Below are 23396 nucleotides of genomic sequence, written 5' to 3'. Positions count from 1 at the left end.
CTAACAAAACAATACTATGAAAATTGACGATAAATTTAGCATTTCAAGGTCATTAACTTCAATGACAACTTGAGATGAGATCCAAACCGTAAGCCTTTTAAATGCCCATCATTTATAATTAAGATCCTGCCCCATTTATAATTACGAGGCTTGATGTGGAGATTGCTAAATGTTGTAAAAAAAAAAAGTATCAATTTGTTTTTTTTACATATGATTTTGAATTAGTTTAAGGAAAATAAAATTTTCATTATAAAATTTGAATCTTAAACTTTTTAGTGAGCAGAAGAAAATATTATAATACAAAATATATACCTAAAAAATTAATTTTTATTATAATTAATAATGAATTAGATGGGATTTGATTTGACTATTTTAATTAATATATTTAATTATATTTGAATTATATATTTTTTTAATTTTCTCAGTCCTAATTTTAGTTTAATATCAATAGTTTGGGTCAATGGGCAGGTTTAAGATTGTTTTTTTAAGCCTTGAACTCGCCTACACCCAGCCCATGAAACCTCTGATCCAATAAGCAGGCAGCCGGGCGCCAGGGCCAGGCTGCAGGCAGCATTTCTTTCAAGCGGTGGAATAGCGCCAAAAACAACTGCCATGGTATTTTCTCGTGATCGAGGATATCTGTCTTCTCACTGCGTCACTGATCGTGAAAAGATGATTGTTGAGTTCCATAATTCTAAGGTACAAACTTTAGTTTCTTAACCTGACAGGTGTTCCTATAAAGTGATTAGAGGGTATGAAATTCTTTGCTTGCAGTTCCTGTTAGTTGAACAAGAAAATCACAAATCCAAAGGAGATGTTTAAAATTTTGGACAGTTCTACTAAAGAGAAGTACACAATTGTGATAATTGCAGAGGATATTGAGCAGGAAGCTCTTGCTCCATTGAAACTCAAGGGTGTGCTGAAGGCAGCTGCTATTAAGACCGCTGCCTTTGGTGAGCGCAAGAGCCACTGCTTGGACGATATAGCTATCTTGACTGGAGGTAACAAATACTAATATTCTTGCGCTCTCTCACGTTAGGAATGTGTGACATTTCAATCTTACGTAAAGAGATTACGAGGACTTGTTATTATATATAAATAGATGCTTAAATTTAAATTTGTAAAGTATTTTTTATGAGATAAAATTATGAGATTATTATATCAAATAGATAATATCTCATAAATTGTATACGAATTTTTACAAATAATATTAAAATAATTACCGATCAAACGAAAATTAAATATTATACCGTGAAAGTCAATTCTAAAATCTCAACGTCTAGCATAATCCTGTGATATGTATATACTTTATGTTGGGCTTGTTCAACATTTGATGTGATTTGGTGGATCTCAATGTCTAATGTGATTATACGATCTGTGTATGTTATGTGTTGGGTTTGCATAATATTTAATGTAATTTGATAGATTTGTGTGCATTTAGTATGATTCGATGGATTTATGTGATTTTTGTTGAGCTTGAGGAAGATTTCAAGGTCTAATAAAAAAGTTGTGACACCTCATTCCCATGGGAAATTTTAAAGATTTTGAGAATCTATTGTAATATATAAATAAAAATTTAAATTCAAATTTGTGAAGTTCTTTTTATGAAATAAAATTATAAAAACTTCAAGTCAAAGCTAATAATATCTCGCAAGTTTAGTTATTTTAAGTTAACAATATTGGAATGAGATACTATTCTCAAATGTACCCGTCACTGCAAATAAAATGGCTCAATATCTTTCATCATAGGAGGTGGCGGATGAAGGATGCATCTTTTTCCCTAGTATTGCTGTTAAAGTCTTGAAGAAAAAACATGTCTAGTTTCTCTATTAAGGCCAATATAATTATTTCTTCTTTTGCAGAACACAAAAGAAAATTTTCAAAAGGAGATACTCAATGACAGAATTGCCAGATTATCGGGAGGAATTGCGATTCTTCAGCTGAACTAATATAACAATTGCTAGCACACAGCACCTCAATGCTCTAGAAATGTTGAAAGACTTCCGTATGAGCTAATCTACTTAATTTCATCAATTATATGATAGGTTGGCGCACAAACACAAGTTGAATTGAAGGACAAACAACTCAGAATTGAAGATGCTTTGAACGCTACTAAGGTAGTGATTTACAAATCTAGTTATCTGTAGAAATAATAAGTCATTATCATAAAATAGTATTATGTTTTTGCACCTCTTATATTTTTCTAAAAAAAATCCAGGGTCATGTGTGAGTATTTCACATTCTCATGAGAGGGTTTTGCATCATTACCTCAGCCTCTCAAGTGATTGATTTTCAATTATGAAAAGCAAGCTTCTGACTAGATATAATGCAGGCAGCAACTGAGGAAGGTGTTGTAGTTGGAGGTGGCTGTATCCTCTTGCGTCTCTCTGAAAAGGTGGATGGCATAAAAAAGCTGCTGGGTAATCAAGAGCAAAAGGAACCTAGGTTTTTTTGAAAGAAATATATAATTATTCCAGTTATTCATTGTTAAAGTCGAAAGCACAAGAAAAAAAATTCAGTGGTCAATGCATTATCAGCTGTTATTTAAATCATGATTACATAATCTATATCTAATACGTCTGTTAATATATCCACCTCTATATATCGAGGGTACATAATTTATGATATATATCTCAATGTTGCTATCTGTCTCTACTCTCTACTCTCTACTGACAAAAAATTCTGAGCTTTTGTTTGCAAATGTGAGCAGATTGGAACTGAAATCTGCAATAGAGCATTAAGCCATCCAACAAAACAAATTGCCAAAAATGCTGGTGTTAATGGGAGTGTTGTTGTAGAGAAGGTTGGTCTCTGAACTTCAGCATATTACAGTTCTTGGCAGCATTATGCATTTGAAGCATTAATTGAGATGTAAAACATTTTGGGAGTTCATCCTCATTATACTTCACTTGTTTCATCTTGCAGGTCTTATCCAATGATGATACAAGATATGGGTACAACGCTGCAAGAAACTCTCATGAGGATTTGATGAAAGCTGGAATTATAGATCCAACAAAGGTATCATCAATAAAATTGCCTACTGATGAATGTACCTAAATGAGCCTCTTGATGTAGGCGAGTGTTGGTTTCCTCTATATTTGTACCATAGAAAGCCCTTATTGATCTAGAAAGATATCTCTAAATGCTTCATATATCTAGATTATTGCAATGTCCACGATAAATTCAGCTCGTGTGGATTTAGCCAAAATTTTTTATTAAGAGCTCAGGAAACAAGAACGAGGCCAGTTCTAATTTGTCTCCAACCTCATGCATGGTAGACTGACTATAGGTTTGCATTTCAATGGAGTGTCTCAAGAATGCTTTAGCTACTTTAAATAATTTGTCTGACTTTTATTTGAGCAGGTAATTAGATGTTGTTTGGAGCATGCAGCATCTGTGGCCAAGATTTTTCTGACATCTGATGCTGTTGTAGTAGACATAGTAGGCAGTAAGGATATCAAGTTCAAGCCCTGCCAAAGGGAAAGCAAATGCCAAACTTAACTAACTCAGTCTTTCCTAAACAATTACTGCCCACGTATCGGTAAATGATGCACAAACAGATGATTCTCCAACCTGCTTTGCTATACAGATAACTTCTTTCATTCAAATTAAAGAAGCTTCAGTTCAAAGCAGTATTGGATCATTCAGGTATTTCGGCCTTTAGCTTTTACTTTACTGAATGATTGTGTGGCTTTGTCAAATAGGCTGCTAGCATCATGTAAAAAAAAAAAAAAGAAGTTTCCGGCTATCATTCTGTTCATTCCCTTCTTTTAGATCCAGCGGGACAAAGACAATGTATCTAGGAGCCATAAGCAGAGCGATTCAGTTGAAAGCCTTTTAAACCGGTAACGTTAATCAATGCCAACTTCCATCAATCTGGTTACAATTCAGTTCCCTTCTCTTCTAGAAGCAGCCAGCTTCCATTAAAGAAATATGGAATTCCTTTGCTGATTTGCTTTTGCAAAGAAGGCTTTTTTGAAGTGGTAATGCTGCAAACTTAAGGGGTTGCCTGGTGTACTAGTTATTAGCTCAAGGATGATGCTTTCCCATGTATTTAAAGAGGCTGAGGCCACAAAGGAACTAGATGAAAATGTTGTCTTGTAAAAATGACAGAACATGTGTACTAATACTATTCTGGACAGAATTAAAACATATGATGCATTTGCAAAACCAGTACTTTCTCAATCTAGCACATCTATTCTTTTAAACTGAACAATGGTGCATCCATTTCAATCCTTCTAAGGAACTTTATTTCTTCACGAGGATAATTGGTTGTGATGTATTTCTTCATGGACAAGATATTGGTGTTGATAAAAGCTATGATGCGCATGGCTAAGCCTAAAGCCTGGATGAACCACATCATTTATTACGTTCAAAGAACAAATCGTCAACGGAGCGCACACTGGCTTTCAGCCTAAACTGCTAAAGAAATAGGAGAACTAAGTTTGGTAATTGGTACTCTTCCCAAGGAGATAACAAAAGGGCAGTGGAACATAAGGGAGATTAGATATTGCTAACTACGCAGAGATTACCTTATTCCTTTGGCAAGACAATGTTCATCAAATAGTGACATTGAGTCGGGACAACCCTTGCTAGTTGGTTCTGTAAAACTGTCCTGGTTTGTTTTGTTGTTGGTCAGTTTCTCTCTATACGCTTTACTTTGTTCTTGAATTTTCTTTGTTTTGTTTTAACAAAATTTTTTCTTTGTAGCATATATTTTCTGCCGTTTGAATTTATAAAACACTTTTATTTATCCAAAAAAAAAATAAATAAAACTATCCAGGGTTTGTTGGGTTCATCAACCCGCATTTTATCTTTTTTTTTTTAATTAATATTTACAACTTATCTTTTTTGAAAGAGAAATAATAATACCACTGAAGAAAAAGACAGAACAGAACAATAACTGCGAAGTCGTCAAAAAAAAAAATGTTCAGAACCTTCCCAAATCCCAAAAATACAAGTGTTTCTGTCCCTGGGTTAGTTCTATCTTGGATCTCTCTCTCTTTACACCTATATCATATAGGGGGAACAGCCGAAGGGGGATGAGAGATTCTTCCATTTCTCTACTGGTTTCTTACGAGAACAGGGAACTAAAAAATTAAAAAAAAAAAACCCAGCTTCAAATTTCGTATTTTATCTTGAAGAATCATCACAAAAGAGAGTGAGGAAAAGATGGTGATATTGATGGGGTTAAGCGTCCAGTCCTTACTGGATTTGGTGGTAGCTGGGATTTCTTTGATGATTGGGTTGGGAATTTTTGCTTTCATTGCTTTTATTCTTTGCTCTGCTGCTTTCTGGCACCATGCCAAAGATGTCTCTTAATTTCATATTTCAAACTCAGGTAATGCCTAATGCTTTCTTCTCAAAATACCCTTTGTCTATTTTTTGATAATCAGATACTGGTTGTCTGTGATTCCTTTGATTTCGTTGGTTTCTGATTTTTTTCCCATGATTTTATCGAGTAATGATTTGATTAGTATACTGTGAAGGCGTGGATTTGGTTTTAGGAATTAAGAATCCCAAGTAAAGAGGATGGTAGAATTGAAATGTTCTGGTTGTTTTGACTATATTTTACTACCAGGAAACAAATCAAGAGCCTCTTGAAAACAACTCAGAACTATCAAATTACATACCATTTCAAACCTGCAGCTCAATTTCATTGTCAATTTTGCTTATAAGAATACGAGCACCGATTACTTGGTTGCATTGTCATAGTTAATGCTTATTACTTGTAGATGATGGTGATAATGTTGAAGCAATCGATGCACCTGCTTTTCTTGGAGGATGTTTACAAATACTATTACCATTGGCATCACATGGCATCCCTTACCACCATGGCAGGGGTGCCACTGCCAACATCCATGGTTCTCCAGTTAGCAGTTTGATATAACCGCCAATCCGACAAAGGGTGGGTGGGGAGGCAACGACTGTTTAACTGCAACTAGGAACCATGCCACGACAAATGATACTTTGCTAGTATTCCTAATGTTTTGTTTCTCCGCAATTAAATTGAAAAGAAAAGCAATAGAAAATGAACCTAACAGGAGTAAAACAATGGGCATCATTGTTCTCACTTCTCAGTGTTCTCAATTCTCTTTGGGAAGAAATTTCTGTTAGCTATGACTTATGTAACCCAGTGATTGCCTTTACAGAAGTTTTATGTCCATTCTAATCAGCTAGAGTATAGATTGATGAATAACACATTGAATAGATGTAAATTTTCGCAGTCCCTTCTAGCAGTCTTTTTTTCCTTTCTTTCCTTCCTTTATATTCATCTTTCTCAGCTTGCACTATCTGTTCTCACTAGTTTCCATCCCTGCTCTTGGATGTCATGAAATTCTATTTCCACCCGAGAGGAGTTAATGTAACTATTTTCCACTAGCAGATCACAGACAACCTCTCTCATCTCTGAAGAAAACCATTAAAACTAAAAAGCTCTCTTAATGAAAGCTTCAGCCGCTAAAGCTCCTTGTTATTGAGATTGTTATTTCTGTTCTTTTGCAGGCTGCAGCCTAAACATTTGCTTAATGAAATAGTTGTGATGCCCGCTGTTGATCATAAACCACCCCGCAATTAAGTTCATTAGCAAATTATTAGAGATGGACATTCTTCTTTTGATTATGTCCTGTGCTGATGTTCGCTTCTTTGGTGATTTGCTTACTTGCTGTATCTTCTTTAGTCATAATATTTTCTGTAGATTACAAAGACTCGGAATTATAACACAGCAGCAAGGAACAAAGTCAAGCAAACTGTAACCTCTGCATCTAACTATTGTTTCAGGTGTCAAAAGTGGTAAAACAGTTACAACATACAAGTAGGAAAGTGCAGTATGTCGTTTCTTTGGGAAGAAAGTTACTTTGCAGCTGCAGTTGCAATACTGGATGGGTTTAATTCGCGTCTTGATGTATCTGGGTCGAGAATGCAGGAATTCTCCTGCATTCAAAATAAAAGCTTCTGTTTCGAATAGTACCATTGTTGAATGTTTCGATCAGAGGCAATTTTCTCCTAATATATTGGTATTTATCTGTTGGTTTATCCACCCTGCACAACTATATTGGCAAGACTAAAAAATCAACTATATACTAATAATTTGCAGACACTTGGAATCTAATGAAGCAGTCACAACTTCCCAGCTCTACAATCAGGTATCCATGCTTAAAGAAATATGCCTGAAATTGGTTCTATTATGAATTATTTTGAGAATGGATTATTTCTTATACAATGATGCTGGAATTTAGAAATTGATAAGTTTTTGGAGGAAAGAAATACAAAACTATTGATTGAATGTTGAGCATTATTCTATAAATAAGATTGGAATTCAAAAAGAAAAAATGAAGGAAAAAATTACAACTGTAACTATTTCTTCTTTTTCTGCTTTTTAGAGTAGACCATGCCTCTGATTCCATCAGGATCAGCCACAAAGCCAAGAGGCCTATAGAACCCCAACACCCTTGGCTCCGAGAATAATGCAATGTTACAAATACCTTTCTCCAACAGGTCCTGAATCAACCGTTCCATCACAGTTTTGCCAAGCCCAATTCCTTGGAACGAAGGATCCACCACAACGTCCCATATTATAGCATTGAAAACCCCATCCCCTGTAGCTCTAGCAAAGGCAACAGGTTTCTGGGTCTTCTCGTACTTAACCCAAAGCATGGATTCCGTGTGTTCCAGTGCTAGCTTAATCTTTTCTGGGTCACGCCTGGGGAATCCTACAGCAACAAAGACAGAGTTGAGGTGGTCGAGGTTGAGGTCGGAGATGGTGCGGCGGAGGAAGAAGCCTCGGGACTCGAGGTCTTCGTCGGAGATGGAGTATTTGCATGTTGTTGTTGTTGGTGAAGGGAAGGTTGGGGTTCGGAAGTTGGAGATGATGCCACGTGAAAGCATTGCTTAGGGGACAATGAGAGAGCCAGAGAAGAGAGAGTGGATAATGAGATGATGTTCATTATTTGTTTTCGGTTCTATGGTTGTTAAGGGCGGTTGGTTTGGTTGGGTCTTGGTAAGTGACAAGTAATAGAATTGGCAGAAAAATATGGGCCTTCTCCGTCTTTTTTGGTAATAAAAAAAGAATGTCAGGGCCGTCACTTCTGCAACTTCGCTTTTTTTACAAAGGATATCCCAGCTTGGATAAGGAAAAGAGTAGGAGATATTTGAACAGATTTGTTGGATGTCACACCAAGCTTCTACAATCCCCAAACCCCCACTATCTTCCTCTTTCTCGAGCCCATTTGAGTTTGGAAGGGCTTCTTACGGGTGATATCTTTTCTCATTTAGAGGAGCTGTTGAAGACTAGGGTCTTTTCTGTATTTCAGGGCATAGTGCCTGCTAATCACATATATCAGGCATTATGTGCTTCAAAATGAAAGTGTACTACGCCCATCACGAAAATTATTCACATGGTTCCTGGATTAAATGCATAATTGTAATGAACTAACCATTAAAAATTGAAATCAAATCAGAAGTATAATCTAAAAATATCTTCAGCTATCATAAGTTATCAGTGCTTATCCAACCATTTCTAGGTGTCTCATCTCCAACCAAGTCACACACACACACCACAGTCCGTTTCAGAACCTGTTAAGGCTACAATACTAAACAATGAAAACTCAGCTGCCCCAAGGAAACTGCCTACCTGTATATTTTTTGTCATTTTCTTCAATTTATGACAGGTCCTTCTCACTAGTAAAATAGAATACTATTGGTAATACTTCCTCCTTGTACGGTGTATGTTGTTGGGTTTGCATCGGTCTACAGACATCAATCTATAGACCTCTTGTATGTGGAGTAGTTTGTGTTTCAGCAAGTTGCTTGTGCTTTAAAACATGGAGTAGGAAATCTCCAATTTTGTCAAAGCAAGAGTTGAAATCCAGCCATCCTGTATTCATGTATATCATAACCTGACTCAGACTATTGAACAAAAGAAAAAAAAAAATGAAAGTCTAGGTTTCTTTTTATACTTTATTAGGTCATTGCTCAGCAATTTATAGTTACTAATATTGGAAACATATACATATATATATATATATATACATATAAATATATTTATGTATGAATGTATGTATATATGTATGTATGTCACATACAACATCTAGCTCTTTGAATTTTCATGTAACAATTTTTGCAGGAGAATTAAATGCACTAAACAACATTCACAAATGATGATGATGATGATGATTACAACAGCAGCAACAACAATTATAAAGTTCATATGCTACATAGAATACATCAAACACCCTGACATATGATACATGTTTCACCATAAAACACCGATGAGGTTCTCAAGTCATTCATTCCCATTCAACATTCATACTGATTTTCTGAAATCCCTCAACAGAATCTTCAGATATTCTTGCTAAAAGAGTGCTGGGTAAATTCTAAGATAACTGAAAAGTTGAGACACACCTATCCTTCCTGGCTCAAGTAGTTGGTTACCTTTGCTCTGTCTCTGCTTTGAACATGACTAACAGCACTGATTGTTTTAAGCTCTAACTTTTCCTTCCCAATTTTGTTTCTTGTTTGGTCCCTTTTGATCACCTGTTTGTGAAGTTTTTCTGTTGAGGTGGACTTAATAGTTTCATGCTTGTAATGATCCATCCCCAAATTTTGCTCACTGCTGGATGGAAGTTTGTGATGACTTGGCCCAGAAGAGGCGTCTGAAGCCATTGAGTCATCACTCTCATCATCATTCTGGCTATTGCCATCATACTCACCGATGAAATTGTAGTGATCACTTTCATGGATGGAGGAGCCAATATACATGGTCCAACCAGACTCACTGCCGCTATGTTCTTCATCTTCCAATTCCTTGAGGATATGAGATGCCTCCATGGCAGCCCCTAGAGCCAGCTGACAGGATGGAAAGCTAAACCGAAAGAAAGCAAACTCTTGGGTAAGAAACTTGTTAAATACTTTTATTACAAAGTGGAGAGTTCTGCCTTGTTTATTACCTAGAAAGTGGACTTTTATCTTTGTCTCTCTGGACTCTTGCCTTTCGTCAAACAAATGCAACTTTACATACATTGGTCGAAGGAACCCAAGTCTTGCACTGCTTATAAAGCTACTGTAATCAATGGGTAGAGTAATCCTAGCGCCATTACTTCTCTGAATTTAATCACTAGAAGACAAAGTTTTTGTGATAAATATGTTACTGCATCTCATAAATGTGATAAAAATCCAAGCTCTTAAACAAGGAAGAAGTAAGAACGAGAGTAATTCACTTGGTTACTATCCTTTTTACCTGAGAATACCAGAACCTTTACTTCTCCCATGTATCTCATTAATAGCAACCAGCTTTTCTTTTAAGGTGGAAATTAATCAGATGAGAGAGTAAGAATCAGAACGTGGAAATCAAATGAGTCCACACCCAACAAACAAGGAGAATATTAGATCCATATTCTTAAATAGTTTAGAACACTAACTCTTCCTTATTTTCTTAATGTTCATATTATTCATTCCTATTTAATGTCTCTGTCTTGTCATGAGCAAAGATACAGCCCTTTCCTTTAAAATAATACAAAAAAACCCAACAGAGGGATTTGGGCACTTTTTATTGCACGGGAGTATATGATGTTGGCAAAAGGTTGTTTTGTTGTTCTGCTTCAATCTTCCTCAAAAGCATCTCATGTCTTTTTGTTACTTGGGATGATGTTAGCAGTAACTTATAAAAGGGCTGCCACTAATGATTCACATTTATCACATGAATACAAAAGCCCAAATGAGATGCAAGTAGTTGTTGTAACTCTTGACTTTTATGAAGTGTTTGTCCTTAATTCACCTAATCATGTGACTTAATCATGCCTTTCTGATCAAGTGGGCATCCCTATAGTTTTCTGCTTTTTTATAATCTTTCCTCATATTTGTTTCGGTTTAAGTTGGCCTAGTGAGGGCCCTTGCGTCATTCTTGCTAATTTCTAATGCTCACCCTTTAAGGAATCCATGTGACTATAATTCTTTGGAGGTTCCCGTTTTCATAATTAGACAACATGGCCCCAAACAGGAAAGCTTTCTCACTAATTGCATCTTAGCTGTTTGTTTTAGAACATCTGAATACATATGTTCCCACATTTAAAGCAATGCAAAAACTGAAAAGAACGTTGATTATTTACAGGTTTTGCTTGTTTCCTTGAAATCTGCAATTTTCATGTTGATCATTCATCATAGAATCACATTTACATTTGCTTGAATTATTCTGCTGACTGTTGAAATAGGCCTGCCTAACTGAGATCAAGTTCAATTACCTTTCAGTTTCTTTGGAACAATGCTGGCTGCAAAGATTTTTCAAGTTTTCTTAATTAGTCTAACTAAGCAAATAATTAGCTTCAATTTTGTCAGAAATAGGAGGCTGTCTTAAATTATAAATCATGTGATATGTTTGTTAGCTGTATGAAAATGAAGACATTCAAGTAGAAATAATGGCCTTCAATTTCACTTGGAACAGATTAGACAGCTGATCTGAAGAGCTGTTTCATGATGTGATTCGTCATTGACAAATTACAAGAGCTGATTCATTCAAGGGCTCACCTAATCAGACCATTCCAGATTAGACATCATCCGTGGTCAAAATAATATAGGCTGCTTTATTTAAACCTTAGAACTATAAAACTATAGCTTAAAATTTTCTTCGGGAAGAATCTCTCCAATTTCAATTGGACAAATTGCACTACCTTGCTTAATGAAAATTTAGAGGAAGTTCCCATGAAAAACCCTTCTTTGTTTGATCAATTGTTTATGATATATTTCTTAAAAGTTTCCTTGAATGAGTGAAAGGAAGAACATGAATATTTCAATTTATTTTTTACTAAAGAATTTGGAGTTAACAGTTACCCAAGTACCAAAGTTGCATCCTATTGATAACTGGATGAAATTTTAAGGGGCAGTGGTAGGGGACCTCTCACTTCACCAGCAAGAAGAGAGTCCAGCCCCCCCACTCTGCCATTTTTCCATTTTGGAGGTAGGTACCTCTCACTTCACCAGCATTTTCAACTTGTCACTGATACCTTCTTTGGAAGATTAGGGCGAACCGCTAAGGTAGGTAGATGCTATGTCAGATTTCTTACACCAATACTACCAAAGTTTTTGCTATAACTGTTCTTAGGTTTTGCCTTGAAGCCTGTAATCAACCTGCTTCAATTTGCAGCTAGGGATGCAAATAATTTAGCTGCATTGCTGGTTCCCCAAACTCAACTCAACTCTACTCTGAAAAAGGTTTAAGAAATAAAAGTTTATAGCAGTGAATGATACTGAAATTGTTATTACTACCATTTCTTGCCTATAACTGCCACTATCTTCCAATCCTTTAGCTCTAGAGGGTAATGGCGACTTTAGCAGCAATTGGAAAAAAAAAAACAAAAAACAAAAATTCACTCTATTATTGTATTCTTGGACAAGAAATGTTTGGAGAAGTGGGTAATTTATCATAGGCCAATTCCTTGTATTCCATGCAGAAGAATTTGGAAAAGAAAACCCAAAGTTTGATCTTCTTGGGCCTTAAGGTTCCTTGTCTGGCCAGCATACTATAAGTATTGTCCCTAGTCTAGAGGGCCACGAGCTTCAACCCAATGGCTCATGCTCCAACTTAGGGTTGGATCATCTGCAAGGCCGAAGTTTGATCCTTCTGTTACAATGTGACTTCTGAAGCATAATTGCCACCTCAATGTATTCCATCAGAGTTTGCATTGACTGAAACTTGAAAATTTTTTTTCAAATTTGAATCCCTTAATTCAATTTGATTAAAAAAAATTAATAATCCAAATTCATCAATTTGAAACCTGAAATGACTCCAAATTAAAATAATTTAATCTCAAAACAATTCGAATTTCTTTCGACTAGGAACGGCCAAACCCAAACTTAATTTCAATGAATACCAATCTTTTTCTATGATATCTTTTGGCTCATGTAATTTTGGGTGAAGAAAAAAAATCAAGCCATGAAGGTGGCTTTCTGCGATCACTCAAAGAGTGAAGACCATGTGCCTAAAGCAGCTGCCAGTGGGTGTGTGGGTAGCTCCCAACCTCTTTTATGGGTCCTTTTTCACTTAACAAGAAGTGTCATCCATTTTTTGCTACATCAATTTGCATTTGCTTTCAACCTGTTTAAGTAGCACATTGAATGAACCCCTTTTCAAATTCCTGTCAGATAAATATAGTTGCATAAATTTTGCTTTATGAAGAAGCCACAAAATCTGGGACTTTGCATCTTTAAATGCCTCCAGGTAGAAGAGGGGGCTCTGTCCTTTAGGGCTCTTGTTGGTGCAAAAGTGTACTTGATCAACTGCAATAGCTCAGTTTCGACCACAAAGGTCATTTTCTCTGTTTATAATTGAAAATGATGAAAATATCATAAAACGTATAGCAATTAATGGATTGAAGTTCTTTTATAGTTGATTTAAATGTCAATTAAATTCATTTTTACGTTAACTCTCCTCTACATAATACGCAATAGACAATTAGTCATCAATAATAGTATTCATTATTATTACTATTATTATTATTTTGATTAATAATATTAATAATATTATTATTGTATGCCACATATAAATATAAGCATATATGGACAATTTTTTAGTACAAAAGAAGTATTAGTATAAAATAAAAATATTATAAAAATTTCAATTTCAATTTCAATTTAAATATTTTTTAAAAATAATTACATTAATTAATCAATTGATTTAAGTTTGGGTTTACGGCAATTCAAACACAAAGGGCAATATGGTGAGTGGGTGACCCAAAAAGTAGTGGCAATTTTGAGAATCTAACAAAACCAGGGTTATTTATTCGACGACTACGTAACTCATTCTTTCGCTTCATTATTTTTTCCTCTCTCCTTTTGGGCCCAACGAAAGCACTGTTTTCCTTGTATTCATTAAAAAGGAAATAAATAAAATAAATAAAGATATAAACAGAAAAGCCAACGTCTCTGTGTTCCTGTGCATGTGATCCACACCTTTGTTCGTTTTTTTTTTTTTTTCTGGTTGTTTCCAGAGAAAATTTTGGATCGAAAATCAAAACTTGAGGCAAAAGAAAAAATGGGTTTGATTCAAGTTGTCAAATCAATCAATTGGGAACAAGAAGCTTACCCTGCTTATGAAGATTTCATTGTACTTCCTTTCTTTGTTCTGTTCTTCCCTTCTGTTCGATTCTTTCTCGATAGATTCGTCTTTGAGGTACTTGGTTTTATCTCTTTTATCCTTTTTATGATAATTTGATTGGAGTATTGATTGGTTTCTTTTTCTAAAAGAAAACAATGTTTTGACTTTTTGTTGAAAGTTTTTTTTTTCCTTTTTGGTGTGTTTGATGCTTTATCGTTTAGTTTTATTGAATTGTTTTGATGGGTTGCTTTTGTTGTTATAAGATTGACAAATAGAAGATTCATGGCTTTCTTTTATTGTGTTCTTGCTGCTGCTAGTAGTTTGCTGCATTTGAATGGTATTACATGGGCTTTTATGCTTCACAAGAGGCTTTATATGATGCTATGAGTGATAGTGAAAAGAATTCAATTAGGGTTTTTGGAGTCAGATCCTAGTAAAGATTATGATATGGAGAATCCATTGAGCAATTTTTCTTTTTGCATTACTCTTCACTAATGGAATTCATTTAGTTTGGACTTAATGGGAGTGTTCTTGGCTATGTAAATGCATTGGTATTGGAGTGGCTGCATGTCGTCTCTATCTAAGTTTCTTTTGGGCTACACAATGGGGGATTGCTCTTCGAAGTCTTAACACCCCAAAGTCTACGGCTTATCCCGTTGTGTTTGAGCCCACGGCTTGCAGATTTCAATCACAAAAGAGCTGGTACTTGAACCACCAGGCAAGAGGCCTAGGTTTGTATTGGCCCTATTGGTCTTAGTTAGTCGTACCATTGCATTGTCTTACTAGCTGAATCTATGTTCTTGACAATTACTCATTAATGTTGCCAACATTAGAAGATGAGGCCTGGAAGTTTGAACTTCAGAATTCATGATGGTTGTAATGTAATTATTCTGTTATTGTTGTTGTCCTTAAAATTCTAACATTTGCCCAAAATACTTGCTTCCAGTTAACAATTCATATCTTCTAAGACACATTGAAAGTTTTCTTTTTTTTGCTACATGTTTAGCTTGTGCTTGAACTTGAGAATTCTTTGGAAGCATGATGTTTAACAAACTTGTATTAAGAATTCTTTGGTGGCTTGTCCTTGGGAGTTGCTGCTGGTCTTTATTTCTACATAACACTACTGCATTGTGTGTGGGTTGTGCAGTGCTATTTGAAGATTTACTTTAAGATTATTTTCTATGTATGCAAGTGCTGTGTGTGTTGATATACAAGTATTTTGACTAAAGTTTGAAACTTCCACCATTATAGGGAGACAGTTTGTTTCAATTTACTTGCTAAATGACTTGAAATAAATTAAACTGAGGCGACCATTTAGTGCAGATAAAGTTTAATTCATTGTTGATATGAATAAGCATAAGTTAAGTAGATTGAAGTGTTTGTCTTGAATGTTTGGGGGAAAGGAAGTCTATGTTTGGCTTATTGGTTTTATGTAATGTAGTTGCTATCTGCGTTTAACGGGTTTGGTCACTCCTCTCCCATGTTTCCTGTCTCTCTCTTTTTCCTGTAACTGTCCTTTCTCCTAACAGTTTATTCATTTGGAACATATCTTACATGGTTTCAGAAAGTTGGAAGGCGGTTGATTTTTGGAAAGGGACACCAGATGCTGGATACTAATACAGAGGAGAGAAGGAGAAAGATTAGAAAATTTAAGGAGTCGGCTTGGAAATGCATTTATTATCTTTCAGCAGAAATTCTGGCTCTCTATGTAACTTATAATGAGCCCTGGTTTAAGAATACAAGATACTTTTGGATAGGGCCTGGAGATCAGGTCTGGCCTGATCAAAAAATTAAGTAAGCTTCATCGACAATATACAAATTAATTGCTCCTTTTTGCTTCAAATATTAGAAATGGCTTAAAAATATCCTTGCATTTATTACACATTCAGAAATATGAGAACTGCAGCTTTATGAACTCAATAGACTAACTATTATGTTTCTCTTCCAGATTAAAATTGAAGGGACATTATATGTATGTTGCTGGATTTTATACATACTCTATATTTGCTTTGATTTTCTGGGAAACAAGGCGTTCTGACTTTGGAGTCTCAATGGGTCATCATGTTGCAACAGCCATCCTCATTGTGCTATCTTACATATTTAGGTATGCCTTGACAGGTTCTTACTGTAATATAAGATATTAGGCTTGTAGATTTTTAAAATTTTATAGAATGGTTGTTTCTTTTCTTATGCCAGTTTCTTGCAGATTTGGCCGTGTTGGTTCAGTTGTTTTGGCAATTCATGATGCTAGCGATGTATTTCTGGAGATAGGGAAGATGGGCAAATATAGTGGTGCCGAAAGACTGGCTAGCTTTGCATTTCCAACTTTTGTATTGTCTTGGGTCTTGCTGCGCCTCATATACTTCCCTTTCTGGGTCCTTTGGAGTACAAGGTATGTATAAATTCATGTCTGGTATATATTTTCTGCCCAACTTTTATGAGGTCTCTTTTTAAGCACTTGAGAAACACACCCAAATCCATTCCTTATACATAGCACTGAAGTTGAGGGAGGATAAAAGCAACCATAAAAAATGTTATGCTTACACAGAATAATAACTGGTATTGAAGTAACCAGCAATCAGTATGCTATCTCTCTCTCTCTCTCTCTCTCTCTCTCTCTCTCTTTCTATATATATAAAGAAAGATAGAAAACTTCTCTGGATTTTTTCCACTTACACATGATCCCCGTTGTAAGGCCTAGACATTGGAATAGTCCAGTAATGTGAAATTTATATTTTAGATCTCTAGATTTTAATCTGAATTTGGAACTTTGATAACACTCTGAATGGCTAATAAAAGAATTTTGTATCATGAGCACCCTGCTCCATGTTTCTCAACATTGAAAGTTTAACCCTTTTCCCCCATGATATCTGAGTAATAATGGATCCCTTTTGCTATCTGCTTGCTTCAGTATGTATAAAAGATTTATTCCACTGATTTATTATAATTATTTTGGGAGTGGTGAGTTCTGGGGTTCCAAGGACTATTTCTTGCTACAATATGACAGAAACTGTCTTTCTCTTAATGAAAAATAAATACAAAGTTTGCCTCCTGGTTTTGATATAATCCAGACAATAAAAATTCACTTAGATTTTTTTTCTAATTTTGTTCTTTCTATTTATCTTATTTATCTCTTCTATTACAGTTATGAAGTTGTCCAGACATTGGACAAGGAAAAGCATCCAGTGGATGGACCAATTTGTTATTATCTGTTCAACACACTTCTATTTTGCCTGCTTGTGCTTCATATTTATTGGTGGGTACTCATGTATCGAATGCTTGTCGAACAAATCCAAGCAAGAGGCAAAATTAGTGAAGATGTTAGATCAGGTAAGTACAGCACTATTTTTGTCACGTGGAAATTACTGCATGTAAAGACACAGATGAATTATATGAAGTGATAAATCAATCTCAATAAGAATTTCAAACGTGCAAAGCATGAATTTACTATTTTTATTTTTTTGTCAACTGGCTTACGTCCTGATTGATAAATAATAATTGGGGGTACATGGAGTAATCAATCATCAGATATCTAATAACTGGTCATATGAAATCACTTGAACTGAATGTCGATTTTACCCACCTTAGGATACTGCACAAATTTTTGCTCATATGTGTAAATAACGCTCTAAACGAATGAATGCTGTAAAAAAGAGTTTCATACCCTTGTACATGCATATTGTCATTTCACATTCCTCCATAACGTGCTTTCAAGTGGCTTTCCCTTTAACTTCATAGCTGGCTGTTTTTTTTTTAAGTTTTCATTTTGACCTTTTATTATCTTATGCAGATTCTGAAGATGAACATGACGATTGATCTAGAAAGAAGAAATACTGCATTAAAAGGATGGATGAAAAGGTAATCTTAATTTTACTTGAATGCCTCATAGCACATCGATTTTGTGTGAAATTTTGGTTTTCAACGTCTTTTCATTGACTTCTTTCTCTGTAACTTAATACTGTCCATTTTCACTCAAACTGATGGAAAGCGCTCTTTGTAAGTTCTTCTGCAGATGGAGAACAACCCTGATTTACACATTGTATTCTTTGTATGTCCTTGTAAAGGGAAGTTTAATATTGTTTGGTGGTGAGGTTCGGAAGCATTTCAGAGGGTTCGGATTGAAGAGAAGTTTAGTTGTTGATTGTTGATGTCAGGGTTTGGCACCTTACAGTTCACAATATTGGGTCTAGTCACCACTAATTCTTGTTGTAAGAAAACACGTTGCCATGAAACTGTAATTCATCAACTCGAAGATAACTCTGCAGCCTAGTTAAGGTTAGCTTATGGATTAAAAATTTTTACTCTTGAACCAATGAATCTTCCTTTTTGTTTTTTGTCTAATTGAAGCTCATTATTGCATTGTAGGTTCAATTGTCCATAGAGATTTTTAGGATTAGATTGTTGGTCTGAATCTGATTGTTAATTTTAATTAAGACCGATTCTTGAGGTTGATTTTTTTGTCCTTATGAAAGCATAGCATTTTATACTCAGTTTTATTTTTTATGGAGTCTAAAAACTTCCCTGCACTGCACGTATATAAAATTTAAATTTTCCTTTGTCTAATTCTTAATACACTAACATTGGTTCTCAAAAAAAAAATCTCAAAATTCAGTATAAATTTTATCATTTGAATATTTGCTATTAAGATATATATATATATACACACACACACACACACACGGACATGAGAGAAATTATTTGATATACTAACAATAAAGCTTTTTAATTTTATAAACGGAGTTAAGATGATGACTAGGGATGTGATTAATTGAATTTGAATTGATACAATATTAAGCTCGAACTCGATTTGAAATTTGAGATTCGAAATTCTATTGGAACTCGTTCAAGTTTTGTTTTTCTAACTTGAACTAGACTAGAAATAAAAATAAAGTTATTCGAGTTTATTCGATTAGATTCGATTAATATATAAAAATAAAATTGATTATTTGTGTTCGAGTTCGAGATATTTTATTAATTAAAATAATAAAAATATATTTAAATATAAAATTTTGATTAGGCTCGCAAGCTACTCAAATCAAGTATAAAAATGTTCGAACTCAGCTCGATCGATGAGTCGAGTTACTCGAGCTCGAGCTTGAGCTCCACTTGATAATAATTAAGTTGAATTCGAATCGAATCCGAGTAGCTTGCGAGTATTAATGTATAATTTATACTCTTAATAATGACAAATAATTTTTTTAAAATTAATTTTTTTTAAATATATAAAAGATGTATTTCATCTTAATTTTACTTGTGAAATTAAAAATTTTATTGTCAGTGCATTTGATAATTTCTCACATATATATAAATATATATATGTATATATGTATACATATATACATGAAATTAAAATCTTAAATTCATTTGAAAAAAATACTCAAAATTGTATTATAAAAAGAAATGCATAATATTTAAATAATTTCTCTATTAACAATTTTGATTTTTGATTAAAGAACTTAATAAATTCGAACACTAATAAGTTCACATTAATTTATAAACCTAAAACCAAATATCTTTCTAAAAAATAAAAAAACTTACAAAATGATCATTAAAATACCATATTTTTTATTTAATAAAAATGATTACCATTTTAGTTTTATTTATTAATAGTGATTTGGAAGGAATATAAAAAATCTTCCCCGATAAGTTCCTTTTGGTAAGAAATTCTCTTATAAAATGTGTATGGCTAAAATATCTCCTTTTTTTATAATTCCTTCCTCTTTAAGATCCTTAACTTCTCTATCTATTTCATGATTATTTTATGATTTACAGTGATACAAAATGAATACATTTTGCAGTTGTTATGGTTTTATAAATTCTTTGCATCAAAAATTTTTATAAAATTATAAAACAAATCATTAATTCACTCATTTAACTGAAAAAAAATACTGTAATAAGATTTTTATGAAATAAATTATTATAATGATAAACATATCTTTATAAAAATTAGATCACTGGCTCGACGTTAAGCTAAAAGAGTGTTGAATACCAATTAAAATATCTTGATTATATATATGATCTATGAAATAAAAGCTTCATCAAATTTCATCTCTGATGCCATCTAGGGCAGGGCCAGTTGGGGAGGACCGGAGGAGCCGAGGAGGAGAACAAACACCGTCTCTCTTTACTAACGGGTAAGTCCCTTTGCTTCTTACTCCTTTTTCTTCAAAACCCCAAGCAAAGGCTTAACTTTTTTTTAACCCATCTTTGTTCTTAATTCTCGTTGAACACTGTTCGATTGTTTAAATTTTTATGCTTTATTAAAGGGGTCTGGGCATAAAACAAATCAGTGCAGTTGTCATCGGACAAAATTCTTGTTTAGATTAATTAAGTTGTGAAGACAACTTTTCCCAGTTATGCATATGAAATATTTGAGAAATATGACAGAAGGAAAATTGGGTTTCCTTGTATGAGGAGGAAAAAGAGTGATTTAATGATTGTATGTATGAAGGTTGCCTTCAGGGTTGTTTATGGAAGTAACCCATTTTTTATTTTCTAATTTCTTTTCCTGGTTTAGTGAAGTGTATCGTGAAATTTTTGTGATGTTGGAGTGTCCTTCCCTTTGGGAAATGCCCAAAAGATCATATCCAAAGAAATAATTTTAACTCTTACACAGTGTTTGAATAAATGTTAATAAAAAAAGAAAAAAAAAATTAAAAAGAAAATGATTTATGTATGTCTATAATTAAAATTAATAAAAAAAATTTTTAACAATCATTGTTTAGATAAAAAATAAAAAAAAATTCATTATAATAATTTTTTTCAATTATAACCTTGTAATTTTAAAATATTCTTAGATCATGATATATTTATTATCTTGTTTGATCTCAAAATTACTATTATATCAATAGTTTTTAATCAAGTAAAATAAAAAGATATTTTATAAACATACATGAATAAGTTTTTTGGCCATTATTAAAATTTCAATGTACTATCACTTTGACGATGTATTCATATAAAATTATTAATATAAAAAATGTAATTATATAAAAATATTACGTACTAGCAAATTATATGTTCTTTTGCACCAAACAAAAATATATATATATATTAGTATATAGTTGTCTAATATAAATTTATTTTATCAGAGATGATTCTGAAAAAATTACAAAAAAATTATAATGTGGTTTGATTTATTTATTAAGTTTTTAGTATTAATAAAAATATGAATATAATAATCTTTTATAAAAATAAATTTTTTTTTAATTTTTTTTTCTTAGCATCTTTTTCAAATTGAAGTATTAAAAAAATAAATATTACAAGGAAAAACAAAGGTTATCGATTTTTCACTTTCTTTTTTTTTTAAATTAAAAATTAATCCAAACAAAAAAAAAGTTTTTTTTATTTCCATTACTTTCTTTTATTTTATTTTCATTTCCTTCTCATCCACTCAATCCAAACATACTGTGAGTCATTTATAATCTTTGTCGCAAATTGATATATATTTTTTTTCAATTTTCAATCTCTTATACCCAACTATCATTTTCTGGATTTATAGATCGATGTTGATGATGTTTCTGTGTCCTTAATTTGGCAGTTTGAACTTGATTTTAAATTGTAACAATGGTAGATGTCATAACAGAAATACCCCCACCTTCCAGATTCTTTTAGGAAGATCTTAACAACTTTATGCCTCCATCCCCATCTCTTCCGTTGCCATTCCTCGTGCTTTCTAATCCTAAGCGTGATAAGCCCCTTCGCCCATCTCTCCTCGTCATTGCGTTATCTTCTCCGTCTTCGAATATATTCCACCATTTGTCACTCAAGGCCTTGTCACCTAATAGATGTTGAACCCTCACTTGGAGACAAAATTTGCAACATCTATTCCCTCAATGATGGGGATAATTCTACTCTTCTTGTATCAGTTCAACACGGTGCGTCTTCAGAGAGATCTGAGGATATTGTTCCTGAGAGAGGGTTCTGACTTTGGATCCAATTCAGAGCCAGAACTTCAGGGGCAAGCTCTCCCCAGATGAAACGAATGCTTTTAAGCTGGAGACATTAGCAGAAAGAAAAGGATTGAGTGGTGGCAATTTAGGTTCGTCCCTGCTAAAGGGTTTAGACTATTTTCCATCAGGTAGTTTGATTGATGGCCTGTCTGCTGCTCCATTGAGTCGATGCCAATTGAAGAACATAAAGGAAGCATTGTGTGTTTCATGGCCTGAATTTGGTAATTCTGTGGTGGCTCAGATTAGATCTCTACTGCAAAGGAATGTGCTGCCCAGCTTGGACTTGAGCTTAAGGGGAGAGTTGCTGCATCAATATGCAAGGTTCAATCGGATTAAGCATCAGGCTCATGATACTGCATTATATACATAGTGAACAGGGTTTACGCATTCACAGACTTTACTCCCTGCTAATTGTAATAAACATGTTTTTTCCCACGACATTATATGTCAGTCTTGAAATATCAACGTAAGATTTAGGCCTTGTCTTTGGCATTGATAGGTTGGATTGCCTTAATTGGTTTCGAACTGTGGAAGGAGTATATTGTCTCATTCTGATTGCTGTTTGCAAGTAAGCATAGAAAGCTGGGTTTTGCCAGTAAATTGAAACCAAATAATAGGATTGTTGGGACTAAGACTTGATTTTTCATGGTCTGGCTGTTGGTTATATGCAAAATGATCACTCTAGGGGCTCACACCATTGGAATGGCCCGCTGTGAGAATTTTCGAGCTAGAATTTATGGAGACTATACAGCAACTTCAGGGAAAAACCCACTATTCGATTCATATCTCGAAAATCCATTTGCCCTGCAAGTACTAGCTCTGGAGACAATAATATAACAGTAATGGACAAAGTAATACCAAATCTTTCCGCCAATTCTTTTACTGCACACTGCTGAGAGGTGAAGGGTTGCTTAGTTCAGACCAGGAAATGTATTCCAGTATTTTCGGAATCGAAACCGAAGAGATTGTCCAGAAACATGCAGAGGACTTAATGGTGAAACTGGGAAACATTAGTAATTAAGATAGCTTTGTCAATGGTGAAGGAAGAATTGAAGATTTGTCGACACTTACTTGCAAAAACACTGTTATTTAAAAAAAAACAAAAAACTGCAATTTAGAGAGTGAAATGAGTTGTATGTATTGAGATTTAAATTACAAACTTATTAAATGTTAATGACTCAATTAAATTAAGTCCAGAATTCAAAAAAAAAAAAAACCATTATTTGTTAGTGAACTATACAGCAAAACTGTTTGTTTGTATAAAGAAGAAATAATAAAAAGTTTTTATTTGTAGTTTTCATGAGTTATTGAAAAAACTGAAGTTTCATTGTACAAGAACAGGAAATTGAAGTTTCTGTAAC

General features: G+C 33.9%; 4 protein-coding genes and 2 pseudogenes across 16 annotated transcripts; 4 read left to right on the top strand and 2 right to left on the bottom strand.

The window, feature by feature from the left end:
- The first annotated feature begins 502 nt into the window (after positions 1-502).
- On the top strand, positions 503-7035 carry LOC111317728 (chaperonin 60 subunit beta 4, chloroplastic-like). 7 transcript variants are annotated; one of them, XM_089755410.1, is made up of 8 exons: positions 505-699; positions 775-1001; positions 1863-2117; positions 2333-2445; positions 2711-2803; positions 2926-3018; positions 3364-4634; positions 6781-7035. In XM_089755410.1, exons 2-3 carry the CDS (start codon positions 815-817, stop codon positions 1898-1900), a joined length of 225 nt encoding a protein of 74 aa, XP_089611536.1. In that variant the 5' UTR covers positions 505-699; positions 775-814; the 3' UTR covers positions 1901-2117; positions 2333-2445; positions 2711-2803; positions 2926-3018; positions 3364-4634; positions 6781-7035. The 7 variants fall into 7 exon arrangements, with proteins under 7 accessions (XP_089611535.1, XP_089611533.1, XP_089611536.1 ...); XM_089755414.1 differs by having other exon boundaries at positions 2333-2803; positions 3364-3648; positions 3775-4634; XM_089755409.1 differs by having other exon boundaries at positions 503-699; positions 750-1001; positions 2333-2803.
- LOC149520198 (ruBisCO large subunit-binding protein subunit beta, chloroplastic-like) lies at positions 2327-3501 on the top strand. Its single transcript, XM_089754217.1, has 4 exons — positions 2327-2395; positions 2711-2803; positions 2926-3018; positions 3364-3501. Exons 1-4 carry the CDS (start codon positions 2327-2329, stop codon positions 3499-3501), a joined length of 393 nt encoding a protein of 130 aa, XP_089610343.1.
- Positions 7036-7276: 241 nt separating the features above from the next.
- LOC149520197 (GCN5-related N-acetyltransferase 1, chloroplastic pseudogene) lies at positions 7277-7891 on the bottom strand (annotated as a pseudogene).
- An 858-nt stretch (positions 7892-8749) lies between these two features.
- On the bottom strand, positions 8750-9960 carry LOC111318209 (uncharacterized). Its single transcript, XM_089755401.1, has 2 exons — positions 9433-9960; positions 8750-8875 (listed from the first exon to the last, which is right to left on the bottom strand). The coding sequence occupies exons 1-2, from the start codon at positions 9826-9828 to the stop codon at positions 8816-8818; spliced, it is 456 nt and encodes a 151-aa protein (XP_089611527.1). The 5' UTR covers positions 9829-9960; the 3' UTR covers positions 8750-8815.
- Positions 9961-13838: 3878 nt separating this feature from the next.
- On the top strand, positions 13839-22533 carry LOC111318207 (ceramide synthase 1 LOH3-like). Of its 7 annotated transcripts, none has more exons than XR_016334149.1 (9): positions 13839-14161; positions 15651-15880; positions 16035-16190; positions 16293-16478; positions 17232-17416; positions 17877-17944; positions 18099-18361; positions 20152-20220; positions 22277-22533. XR_016334149.1 is itself a non-coding variant. In XM_022920922.2 (7 exons), the coding sequence occupies exons 1-6, from the start codon at positions 14024-14026 to the stop codon at positions 17900-17902; spliced, it is 921 nt and encodes a 306-aa protein (XP_022776657.2). In that variant the 5' UTR covers positions 13839-14023; the 3' UTR covers positions 17903-17944; positions 18099-18427. The 7 variants fall into 7 exon arrangements, 4 of the variants coding, with proteins under 4 accessions (XP_022776657.2, XP_022776656.2, XP_089611505.1 ...); XR_016334145.1 differs by having other exon boundaries at positions 21952-22533; XR_016334146.1 differs by lacking the exons at positions 20152-20220; positions 22277-22533 and adding an exon at positions 18452-18576.
- On the top strand, positions 21355-22533 carry LOC111318208 (uncharacterized; annotated as a pseudogene).
- Positions 22534-23396: the final 863 nt, after the last annotated feature.

This window comes from Durio zibethinus, chromosome 2 (assembly GCF_047325235.1).
Source record: "Durio zibethinus cultivar Kanyao isolate XHJ-2024 chromosome 2, ASM4732523v1, whole genome shotgun sequence".
NCBI lineage: Eukaryota > Viridiplantae > Streptophyta > Magnoliopsida > Malvales > Malvaceae > Durio > Durio zibethinus.
Note: the sequence above shows the minus strand (reverse complement) of the source record. Positions and strands in the feature narration are given on the sequence as shown.